Here is a 10,778-nt window from a genome sequence, read left to right on the forward strand (position 1 = left end):
TGCTTGCAGTTGACACACACACCAGCCACAGGAGGAATATGTGCCGGCATTTTTATTGAACCGATGCAGTGGATGACAATGAACCCTACCTTCATGACGAATAACGACGGCAAATTGCTCTGCCCGTCATGCAAGGCCAAGCTAGGCTCGTGGAACTGGATCGGAGTCAAGTACGTTTTGCAAAGCTGCCACCCTCTTGATCTGTTCAATTAGACCTAACGTCTTGTGGACGTGTGTGCACGTTAGATGCAACTGCAAATGCTTCGTCAGCCCAGCGTTTCAGTTGGTTCCGAGTAGAACACATTGCCGCGTGCTTTAGTGTGCACAACGATAAACGGGTGCGGCCATTATGTCTAAGTAAGCTAATGCTTGCTTGTTGTGCATGTCGTCCGCTTTCAGGCTACGGCAGATTCGCAAGCGGGATACTGTACGGCATGCGGTCGTAGTTTTGGTTCACACCCAGTCTGGGGTCGCCCCTATGAACAAAGACAGCAACGCACAAAATTCAGCAGGTCTAAGCGCATATCTTGAATTGCGCGCTATTCTCAAGGTGCCAACATACTCTCGTGGTGGTAGCAGTAGCTCCTCTTGTCGATAAACTCGACCGGGGCTCCGCAAGGCCAGCATTGTGGAGTCCTGCGAGCAGTTAGTCCAAGTGGGGCAGCAGTTGTCGATGCAGGGCGTGCCAGGTGTCTTCACTGACGTAAGCTCGAACACCTCTGGGCGGGTATCACCTCTCGGCGTGAGGTCTCCAGCGCGGAAGTTGCAGTAGCCGTCCTTGCAGTACCCGCGCCGCGAGCAGAATGCGGCAACGTCCACTCGCTGCTTCATACTGCAGCCGATACGCACCAGACACTGGCCCAATTTACTGTCAAACACGACACAACACCAACAGCAACAGCAAACACATCAGGAGTTCCGACAGCCAAAAACCATCGCCACCATCAGCACGCCACCTGTAGCAAGGACAGAGGTAACGCCGCGGGTCTTGGTACTGCACGGGGCAGTCCATCCGACAAGCCTTCACTTGATCAGGCAAACATCCTTCCTCCACACAACATTAGACTATCAGCTTGTCATCGTGCACTTGGAGGTCATTCGCTGCAGCCGACGTCGGACGACACTTTGCCCTCCTTTTCGGCAATGGAGTGTCGCGCGAAGTTGCGGCGTCGAGGCGCACTTACCTGCCGAGACCTGATGCACCTTGGGCAGCGCCACCTTCAAAAGCAAAAGCCACGTCAGTCGCGAGTGCATAGCAGAGACCACCGCGCGGTGGGTGCGAAACCCACTTTCCGATGCGACGAAACGGGAGGGAGTGATTACGCGGTTGCGCCAGCCTTGCCCTCCGTCTCTCCATCATCACGCGGCGATATGCAGGACTTCACTTGCCTGAGCGAGCGGAGCTTGCGGGGCCTGCAGTGTGAGGAGCAGCGTTGCAAGCAGCACAGCAAGAGGTGCGGCCGGAGTCTGCCTTCGAGCCATCTTAAAGTGGATTTGGTTATTTTCGGAAATATCGGAAATATCGGCGGCTTTTCGCAGAACCGCTGACAAGCGTAGTACATGAACAGATTGATTACGTACCGAATTGGGACAAACTTATTTGAGGACAGAGGTGCCGTAATATGAGGACAAATGAGGACAGTCGGCCGTCTTAGTACCCAATGGATACTTCAGGCATCCAGACAATTTCTTGAAGAAAAAACCCATTAAAAAGTTAATGGGTTTTTTTCGTCTGAAAGCTATCCCAGCCAATCAAATCTCTCGAAAGATTTTTTCCATTCCCATTTAAGTTGGCTGCGTTACAAATGCGTCCCAGAATGAGCGATCCGCCTGTGCTTGTTTTTTCAGAAATTTGTCGCTGATTTCGGAAATCTCACAGGCGGTTGCAGCAACGGGCGCATCGCGCAAAGCATACCGCCCGGCCAAGAGCGTCACACAACACAAAAGACCTCGGACCGCGGCAGTAGCAGGCATCGAAAAGAACAGAAAGAATCCAACTAACTCACGATGGAGACGACCTTTGCACGCGTGCCCAAGCTGCACGACGAGGTGCCAGCTCTGCGCTGGATGTACCCGTCCCAGTACGAGCGCGATTGGGTGCGTTCGTAGCCGCACGATGCAAGTATGTCTGCTCTTGCCTTTCGCTAACGATTCGTGACATCTCGATCTGTCCAGGTGATCTCGTGGGAGCCAGGCTTCTGCAAGGAGTCGATGGGCATGGCCGTCGCGCTGTGCGCCGCTTACTGCGTCATGTGCTTCGCCGGCCGCCGCATCATGCGCGACCTCAAGCCCTTCAACCTCAAAGTGTACGTTTGCTGTCCTGCTGACTCTCGTTCTCTTGGAGTTTGTATGCGAGACGAAACTGACGATAGATACGCTTGTTATCGCTGCTGCACTACAGCCCGCTAGCGCTCTGGAACTTGGGATTGGCCGTCTTCAGCGCCATCGGTGCCTCCCGAACGGTGCCTTTCCTCATCCACACCATCTACCGCCGCGGTGTGTACCACTCGGTATGCGCCCCGCCGACGCCTCACTACGGCCACGGTCCCGTGGCGCTCTGGATCATGCTCTTCATCTTCTCCAAGGTGCCTGAGCTCGTGGACACGGCCTTCATCGTGCTGCGTAAGAAGCCGCTCATCTTCCTGCACTGGTACCACCACATCACCGTGCTGCTCTTCTGCTGGCACGCCTTCGCTACCCTCTCGGCTAGGTAAGTCATGTTTATGAAGCCATTCTGGTGGTGCAGGGGACTGCAACCTGCTGGCCTATGTGCTCTCTATCCTCTTGAGCATATTGTGCTGACCTTCTGGGCTTTGCGTCGTTTTGTCGTCTCTTGTATGCAGCGGCCTCTACTTTGTGGCGATGAACTACTCGGTGCACGCTGTCATGTACTTCTACTACTTCCTTACGGCGTGTGGCTACCGACCGCGTTGGGCACGTCTCGTGACGATCTTCCAGCTGAGCCAGATGGGCGTGGGCGTCGCTGTGTGTGGCCTCAACGTGTACTACATGAAGCAGGGCGACGAGTGCAGTGTGGACCCCGACAATCTCAAGTGGGGCATCATTATGTACTCGAGCTACTTCGCGCTCTTCCTCAAGTTCTTCATCGAGCGCTACCTGCTGCGTAGCGCCAAAAAATCCGCCGCAGGAGCAGCGAAGAAGACTCAGTGAGGCACTTGGACAACACAAAAAAATGATATGCGAAAGCAAGGCTAGGATTGTACTTGAAGTAGTAGTGAGCTGCCACCAAGGACAGCGAGTAGGCTTAACCATGATAAGCTTTTGATTGCCTTTGCAAGGCTCAAAATGCACCCATCGTGTCACGCATTTTGCCAGAAGATCTTTGCCCTGCAACGTCACCCTCACGTCGCAGGCACACCACTTTTACACAAGTCGGTTGTTGAAGTTGTGCTTCGTACTTAATCAAATACACAAATGACGTTGACGTCGTCGAGGCGAGGCCCATCACCTCTCCCTCCCTCCCTTGACGAAGGGCACTCATCTCTATTGACCACGCACGCTCCAGTTGTTATAGTGACCAACTGCCATGGAGGGGGAGAAGGATATGCTGCCAGCAGCCATGAGCGCGCCGGAGACGCACATCAAGCTAGCAGATCCGAACGAGGACACGTATTTTGGACGGGTCCGTAAGACCTTCTACATGCTGGACTTCCGCACCGCCTTCACGACGGATCACGCACTGCAGGATGCGTGGCAGTTGGTGGAGGCACACCGTCGCGGTGAGACTGTGGACCCGGACAAGCTCCAGCACGCGCAGTATGTGACACATGCCATCCTCCACCCGGACACTGGAGCGCCGGTCTTCACACCGCTTCGTGCCTCGATGATCGTTCCCATGAACATGATCATGGACGGTGCCATGCTGCTGGCTAACAGCACAAAAACCACCATCTTCGCGCAGTGGCTTAACCAGACTTACAACGCTCTGCACTACTATGCCAACCGCAACGCCTCCAACGAAGACACGGCGGAACAGCGTCTCGTGGCGTACGTAGGCGCTACTGCAAGCTCTGTGGGGGCGTCACTCGGCATCCGACGTTTAGCTAGTCGAATGACGGACGTCAAATGGGCCCCTGCTGTTGCTCGCATGGGTCCATTCGCTGCTGTTGCTGCAGCTGATCTGCTTAACATGGCGGTAATGAGGCAGAGCGAGTATCTCAAGGGCGTCCACGTATACGACGAGAACGGAGACTACGTCGGCAAGTCAAGGAGATGTGGCGCACTGGCGGTTGCCTCGTGCGCTGCTGGCAGAATCTTTGCTGCAGCTCCGATCTTGCTGCTCCCACCGCTCATCATCTCGCGAATCGAAAAGCACAGCACGCTCTTCACGCGACCAAAGACGCGATGGCTGCGTGTGCCTACACTGTTGGGACTCGTAGGTTGTGCTATCCAGTTTTCGGTGCCGCTAACTTTCGGACTCTTCCGTCAGACAGCGCAACTCGACTGTAAGTACTTGGAACCAGAACTGCAGCACGCAATGCGCAAGCAAGACGGTCAACCTGTACGCGTGGTCACGTACAATAAGGGCATCTGAGAGTCTCGCGTTCAGCGAGGAGAAGTGTCAACATCAAGAAGACGCGATATAATAGACCCCACACGCTTTTAGCCTCATCTTGATTCTTAGTGGTCTAGCTAATAATAAGTCCATCGTGTTGCGAGCCAAAGATAGCTCTCCCTCATTAGGCCATATTACAGCACCTGAGGTAACTGGTGAGGCATAGCAGTGAACGAGTTGCATTGATAGTTAGCCATGGAGGCCGACGCTGCTGCTACAGCAGGCGATGACAATGAAGCGGCCGAGTTGTTCAACCGGCAAGTAGATCAGCAAAAATTAGCGGCGATGGCAGCTCGAGTAGCCCAATTACAAGATGAAGATGCCGAGCTACGTGCAAGGCATGATAAACGCGAACAGGAGACACACGAGTTCGTGGCCTACTTCCAGAAGGAGATCCAGACGCGAGACAAGCAACTCACGAAATTGAGCGAAGAACTCGCAGCAGCGCGTTTGAGTCACGCACTCGCACTGGAACAGATGCAACAAGCTCGCGATACTGAACGTCAGCATCTCATCCAGCAGGCTACAGCAAAGGAAGAGGCTGCATCGGAGCAGATTTTCTATCTGCGTGAAGAGCTACACCAGCTAGAGCTCTTCCGAGAAATGAAAGATAGTATCGCCGCAAAGATGAAGGATCTTGAAACGCAGTTGACATTGGAGAGAGAACAAGCACGCGATACAACCAGCGCGCTTGAACGGAAGTTTCTAGAGGAGAAGGCTCGACTACAGAAAGAACATGAGAAAAAGATTGAGATCGTCAAGCAGCAGGCCAAGGAGGACGCACGCAATGGGCTGGACGCTGACACGCGGAAAATCGTGACGGATAACAAGCGTATGGGCGAGGAACTGCGCTTCCAGTTGCAAATGACCGAAGAGTTGCAGCGTGAGAAGCAGCAGTTCGAAACTCGAGCAAAGACGTTGAATGTGGAGCTGCAACTCCAAGTCCAAAAGGAGGCGGAGTTTGCCAAACAAGCTCAAAGACAGGCAAGAGAGCTCACCCAGTTACGTTCTAGTCTGCGAGAAGCTGAACAGAAACTTGGTGTAGGTTTGGCTGCAGCGTCGTGGGATGCTCATGCCCATGCTGCTCGTCACGAACGGGAGCGCGAGGAGTTGACGCTGGATGTGGAAGGATTGCGGAAATTGTTGCGCCTCAAAAATCGCGAGCTACGGAACTTGAGACGACTAGCGCAAACCATTTTAACCCAGCGAACGGATGTTGAACAATTTATTTTGGACTCCCTCGAGCACGTCAAACGCGAGATTGAAAAGGAACGCAAAGAGAAACACGAACGGGAGACTGAAAATTACTATCGAGAGGTGAATTGCGCACATGGAATTAAACCCAGCTTGAGATTCCCGAAGTTAACATCCCCAACCAGTCGCCAAAGCTCGGTACCACCCGGACCGCCGCAACACTTCACTGAAAAAGTAGATCTACGCCAGCTCGGCTGGGAAGACCGGGAACGAGTCCTTCGTCTTGTATTTGCCAAGATTAATCATTCCAACAGCTTTATCGATATGCAGGGGGAACTTCCCAAAGAGACTACAGAGCCACCGCCCAAACACTCGCGCAGCCCAAACCAAAGGGAAAAACAACGATCCACTGCGGTTTATTTCGCGACGGAACCGCACAGTGGACATAGCGGACGAGCTACAGCAGATAGCAACTCAATGGGCGAAGAGTCATTGAGCATGTCACTGAGTGGAATGCCTCTCGTACCGCGAGTACCAACTCGTACAAGCATAAGTAAAGGTAGATAGATCACAGTACATTACTTCGAAGTAATTAGATTGTGGTTTTCTGTGCTGGAGGCTAAACACATCCACACAGCCGCACACACATTGTGAAGATAATTGATTAAGTTCTCATTGAATGACCTGGTACTCGATCGTAGTAGCAGTTGCTGTTACTTGCGTCGCTATTGTAACTATCCGATAAATGACGTGGTGACGGCATCGGTCCATCGTCCGAGTCATAGCGCAACGGATCTTGAAAGAGATCACCCCCATGTGTCCATCGCGGGCGCTCACGCTCGGGTTCTTGCTCAAATCCAACTGAGCCTTCGGTTCGCGTTCCATAGGAGCTATAGGCGCTTGTTCCAAGCGGACTTGCAGCCAGAAGCTTGCCCTCACCAGTGTTAATGATGTGGAAAATACCGTAATCAGGTAACTTTTGGGACGCTGGCCCATGCTTTGGTGCTACTTCCACGAAAAAATACATCGAATTCGATTGGTGACCACGCAAAATATCCAAGACTGAAAATGCTACTGCTTACCTCCAACCCCACCAGCTTTCGATGAAATCAAGCAGAGCAATAGTATTGTAGGTAGGAACTCCCAGAAACAGAAGAACACAAAGTAGGCGACTGTGGTCACGCGGCCGTTCATGTCTAGGTTGTTCCAAATGCTCAGGAACCAGCTTTGAGACGTTGCCAGATCCCGAATTCCTCTTGTAAAAAAGATGAAACATAACAGCGAATTGATCACTGCCAGACTCTGTAAAATACATGGGAACAGCCATTAGCACCACTGGAATTCTGACACCAAATCACTTCATTCTCAACGCTTCACCGCGTACTCGTGGCCTTGAAATCAGCAGTCGCCTTCGCTTCCAGCTTTCCACCTATTACAGCAATCATATAGCAACTTAATGGCTCTGCTTCTTATAATTGTTCACTGATACGTCTCCTACGTTGGCCATTTTCCAGCCGAAGAAGCCGAACAGCACACTCAGCAGGAAGAAGGAGAACGCCGAGTACTTCAGCTGTACACTGACGTCCGATACTCTAGAGAATTCCTGGTCGTATTCATCTCCTTGCTGCGCTGCCTTGGATATGTCATTGGACGAATTGAACGCCCAAACTACCGTGAACGTGGCCATGGTCATGGTGAGTAGTAGATAGAGTGGGAGACAGACATTGCGCCACTTAGAGCGCCACTCTTGACCAGTGAGCACCTGCATGTAGAACAGGATGAGCAGCGAGAAGTTGGCGAACTGGATGGGCGTGGGTGACCAGTAGAGCAGGTAGAGCGTCAGGTAGCGCATACTAGACTGCGCCGACATGATGATCCAGTAGGCGGCACGCACACCCGTCCAGAGCAGACACAACACGTAAAACCCCGTAGACCAGGCCAGCAGCTTGTTCTTATTGCGTAGCGCCACCAGCAGCCGCGTCAGCAGGAAGAGCGCTAGCAGCAGACACATGCCTGTCAGCAGCAACGTGTACACCGTCGGCTCATATGTGCTGCTGCTGTTCTCATTGGCAGCAGAGATCATAGCAGTCGGACAGTAGCTGCAAACGGGTGCGGCCTAGCAGTTGACGCGGGTGAGACGGGTCCGGAGGCTGCGGGAGGCGGTGCAGGCGCCGCGCACGGCGGCAAGTCCGGGCGGCGACGCTTCTTGGCTGCTTCGATTCAGAATCGCAAATCTAACCTGATTAGAGGACGGTGGATAAGTGGTACATTGTACCATTCTCGAGTGACGAGCCACTTCAATTTGTTAAATTCATTTTTTTGTAATTTGGTCGCCTATAGATCGTTTGTTTGTCCCCGAGCTACTACCCAACACGACAAGAGCATACGAGGTGTGAGCTGAACTACTTGCGGCTGCAGTTGAGCTGCCGCACCGCGTCAAGCAGTGGGCGCAATCGTTTGCGCGTGTCGAGGTCTTCTGTTGCCTCCTCGAGGTAGTCGTCTGTTGCGTTGTAAAAAAACTGAGATTGTCGATCAAGCAATGATTAAAAAGCAGCAAGGGTCACCCACCGTAAAAGGAAAGGAGTGCGGACTCGGCTTCGGGCGAATCCACGTAATAGTCATCGTGTGAGTCAAAGTCTTCTGTACTGCAGATTAGTGCAAGCACTTCGGCACCAACACCGACGTCTGCCGCCTGGAGAACCAAAGAAGAAACGTAAACTTGGCAATTGGCCTCCATAACTACAGTAGTAGGTCTCACGTACGTTCAAGAGGTTGATGTGTGCGCTTAAATGCATTGCCAGTAGCGCAAAAATACGCTTCTCCGCCAGCAACGGCATGACTCTGATGAACAGCAAACATTAGAACGAACCGTAATATCGTAAAATCACACTCGCACTCACCGTGATTCATCGATCGAGTCTAGCTGTCTGCATAATCCGAGCAGAAAGTGAATGACTGTGACTTCTTGGCAGTTGTCCATCTTCTTGTTCGGCAGATACTGCTCATCAACAGACAATTAATGTCACTATTAAAGATTTCGACGAAATAAAGCAGCCGTACGTCTGGGCGCTCGAGGCAATAGATTAAAATATCGTGAATGTATTCAATCAGAAGCGGAAGGTCGGTGGTCTGGAAAAATAACATCGTTAGCTTAGAACAATAGATATCTGTGCAGTAAGAGCTATAATCTCACCTGCACTGCCTCGGCATGAAGCCACGCATTTTTCAATGTCAAGCCCATGCCATGCTCGAATTTCTCCAGTGTTGCCATTGTCTCAGTCTGCGCTCGTCAACACCAACTTTAGTAAATACGAATTATCGTGGAGTATTACTAGCGAAGCTAACAACCTTCACAGGGCCGCGCTCGATCATCCGTTTGAGGTAGTTATTGTACTCCACGAGATTGCGCAGGCATCTACATACCCATAAACTCGACTTTGTCAGCACCCTTATTGTTCTAAGCCATTACTGCACTAACACGTACAAATTCAGCTTGCCGTCTTCGAGAAGGTAACTGAATCACAAGAATTGATATTCTCGGTCAACACTTTTAGAGCAACAAAATTGACAGTTGGTCACCCACCGTAGGGCGATTTCCTCACACTCCCAAAGCGTAGCATCGTGCTTCTTTGGCAGTTGTCTCTCCATCTCAGTGATGTTACCGATGCGATGAATCTGTTCAGCCATTTGGATCCAGTCGTCCGAAAGCACGGGGTAGTCAGCCATGAAGCGCACATGGTTGCGTAGATCAGCTGTGAGCTTGGCCGATAGCTCCTCGAAGCTGTCGGAAGCCTCCTTTTTGGGTACATAGTGGTGCTTCCTCGACATTGCCCGCCTTTTGGTCTGTCGTCGACGGCGTTCCGGGTGGTTTCTGCTGGAAATGTCGAGTGACCTCCGACTTCCGATGTCAAGTTGTGCTGCAAATAGCTCACGTCGCTTCAAGCTAGCATTCTCAGCCATATAACGGCACCCAATTATATTATGGCTTGACATGTGAAATGCCAAATATTATGATTGATGACATGTTAAATGCCAAATATTATGATTGTGAAGACGACTGCCTCGTGAAAGGGCACAGGCTTGAGGGATGATTCCTGTTCATAACTATCTTATCAAGCACCCCGAACGAGTAAAACTGGAGTTTGCAGGGACTTTCACGCTCAAATCGGATCGTGTTAGAATTACGAATGTATACGTACCTAGTGAAGAAGAGTGAATTCATGCAGTCGTTTCTCATCTTTGAGCAGCTTATATGACAGTGTCTGGATACCTGCGATATAAAGACAGAGAAAAGATTTTGAACACTAGTCAACTAGCGCTTACTTAATTTTTTGTCTTAATTTCGATTTTTTTGATGTGATATGGCCAGGAAGTTCACAATGATTCTCGTGAGCAAACCCATCCTCAACTTTACCTTTCATGCCAGTTCCTTACATATAAAAATAGTTGAGCAACCGTGTATATTTTTTGCATACAAATAGTTGGAAATTAGTGGTCGCTTTAGTGATATATGTTTGCGTTAAATGATTGCAAAAATTATGCCCGTACAATATATCCAAAAATTTCAGCAGGTCCGCATTTAGTGAAATTCTGTTAAGTACGAAGTACTGTACTACTAAATGAAACTCGTCAATTTCCGAAATTATACCAGAAAGGAACACATGAAGAGCGAAACAACATGCAGCGTGGAACAGGAGCTAATACGGCGCGCAACGAGGTAGATCAAACATGCAGGAGACTGCCAGACACGGTGCGTTTTTGTATCCGACGCTCAGTGTGGGGCAAGATCCTGCCCTACCGACGGGTACACAAGGTGACCAAGTTCAGCCGATCACGGATCATCGGGGGACCCTTCCGTTTGTCGGTGTCTGGGTACTGGTGGTGTGACGGGGTCACACAGCACCTTGTGCAGAGGAAGTTTATTTCCTCTAGAGTTTACAAACTCTAAGTGAACGACCGTTCACGTGTCCCTGGTCTGAAGGGGACGAAGTACTCACTTGAGGGTACG

The 10,778-nt window shown here is 51.2% G+C and overlaps 6 protein-coding genes across 10 annotated transcripts in view; 4 read left to right on the forward strand and 2 right to left on the reverse strand.

The window, feature by feature from the left end:
* The window catches only part of PPTG_23072 (hypothetical protein), a 2,785-nt gene extending 1,002 nt beyond the window's left edge, over positions 1–1,783 (forward strand). For 2 of the 4 annotated variants that reach the window (XM_008908224.1, XM_008908222.1), the window contains 2 exons: positions 10–170; positions 247–1,783. In XM_008908224.1, coding sequence (XP_008906472.1) covers positions 10–170; positions 247–319 — 234 coding nt within the window. In that variant the 3' untranslated portion in view covers positions 320–1,783. Of the gene's footprint in view, positions 1–9 lie in introns of all 4 variants that reach the window. The other 2 variants (XM_008908225.1, XM_008908223.1) reach the window with 1 other exon arrangement.
* On the reverse strand, positions 401–1,254 carry PPTG_12031 (hypothetical protein; the record flags this gene model as incomplete). Its single annotated transcript, XM_008908226.1, has 4 exons — positions 401–476; positions 563–868; positions 957–1,044; positions 1,185–1,254. 4 exons carry the CDS (start codon positions 1,252–1,254, stop codon positions 401–403), a joined length of 540 nt encoding a protein of 179 aa, XP_008906474.1.
* Positions 1,784–1,924: 141 nt separating the features above from the next.
* PPTG_12032 lies at positions 1,925–3,340 on the forward strand. 2 transcript variants are annotated; one of them, XM_008908227.1, is made up of 4 exons: positions 1,925–2,097; positions 2,176–2,306; positions 2,402–2,710; positions 2,844–3,334. In XM_008908227.1, the coding sequence occupies exons 1-4, from the start codon at positions 2,008–2,010 to the stop codon at positions 3,169–3,171; spliced, it is 858 nt and encodes a 285-aa protein (XP_008906475.1). In that variant the 5' UTR covers positions 1,925–2,007; the 3' UTR covers positions 3,172–3,334. The 2 variants fall into 2 exon arrangements, with proteins under 2 accessions (XP_008906475.1, XP_008906476.1); XM_008908228.1 differs by having other exon boundaries at positions 1,925–2,306; positions 2,844–3,340.
* Positions 3,341–3,439: 99 nt separating this feature from the next.
* PPTG_12033 (hypothetical protein) lies at positions 3,440–4,699 on the forward strand. Its single transcript, XM_008908229.1, has one exon. The coding sequence runs from the start codon at positions 3,548–3,550 to the stop codon at positions 4,553–4,555; it is 1,008 nt and encodes a 335-aa protein (XP_008906477.1). The 5' UTR covers positions 3,440–3,547; the 3' UTR covers positions 4,556–4,699.
* Positions 4,700–4,771: 72 nt separating this feature from the next.
* On the forward strand, positions 4,772–6,337 carry PPTG_12034 (hypothetical protein; the record flags this gene model as incomplete). The annotated part of the gene is made up of 1 exon (XM_008908230.1): positions 4,772–6,337. One exon carries the CDS (start codon positions 4,772–4,774, stop codon positions 6,335–6,337), a length of 1,566 nt encoding a protein of 521 aa, XP_008906478.1.
* A 97-nt stretch (positions 6,338–6,434) lies between these two features.
* Positions 6,435–9,237, reverse strand: PPTG_23073 (hypothetical protein; the record flags this gene model as incomplete). Its single annotated transcript, XM_008908231.1, has 11 exons — positions 9,119–9,237; positions 8,964–9,050; positions 8,831–8,899; positions 8,671–8,768; positions 8,533–8,611; positions 8,339–8,462; positions 8,203–8,270; positions 7,269–7,886; positions 7,155–7,199; positions 6,853–7,072; positions 6,435–6,775 (listed from the first exon to the last, which is right to left on the reverse strand). The coding sequence occupies exons 1-11, from the start codon at positions 9,140–9,142 to the stop codon at positions 6,435–6,437; spliced, it is 1,773 nt and encodes a 590-aa protein (XP_008906479.1). The 5' UTR covers positions 9,143–9,237.
* Positions 9,238–10,778: the final 1,541 nt, after the last annotated feature.

This window comes from Phytophthora parasitica (assembly GCF_000247585.1).
Source record: "Phytophthora parasitica INRA-310 unplaced genomic scaffold supercont2.29, whole genome shotgun sequence".
NCBI lineage: Eukaryota > Oomycota > Peronosporomycetes > Peronosporales > Peronosporaceae > Phytophthora > Phytophthora nicotianae.

Coding starts and splice junctions, on each gene's coding strand:
- PPTG_12032 (XM_008908227.1), top strand. CDS start 2,008: ATGGAGACGACCTTTGCACGCGTGCCCAAGCTGCACGACGAGGTGCCA. Junction 2,098..2,175: donor CCCAGTACGAGCGCGATTGG/GTGCGTTCGTAG, acceptor CGATCTGTCCAG/GTGATCTCGTGGGAGCCAGG. Junction 2,711..2,843: donor TTCGCTACCCTCTCGGCTAG/GTAAGTCATGTT, acceptor TCTTGTATGCAG/CGGCCTCTACTTTGTGGCGA.
- PPTG_12033 (XM_008908229.1), top strand. CDS start 3,548: ATGGAGGGGGAGAAGGATATGCTGCCAGCAGCCATGAGCGCGCCGGAG.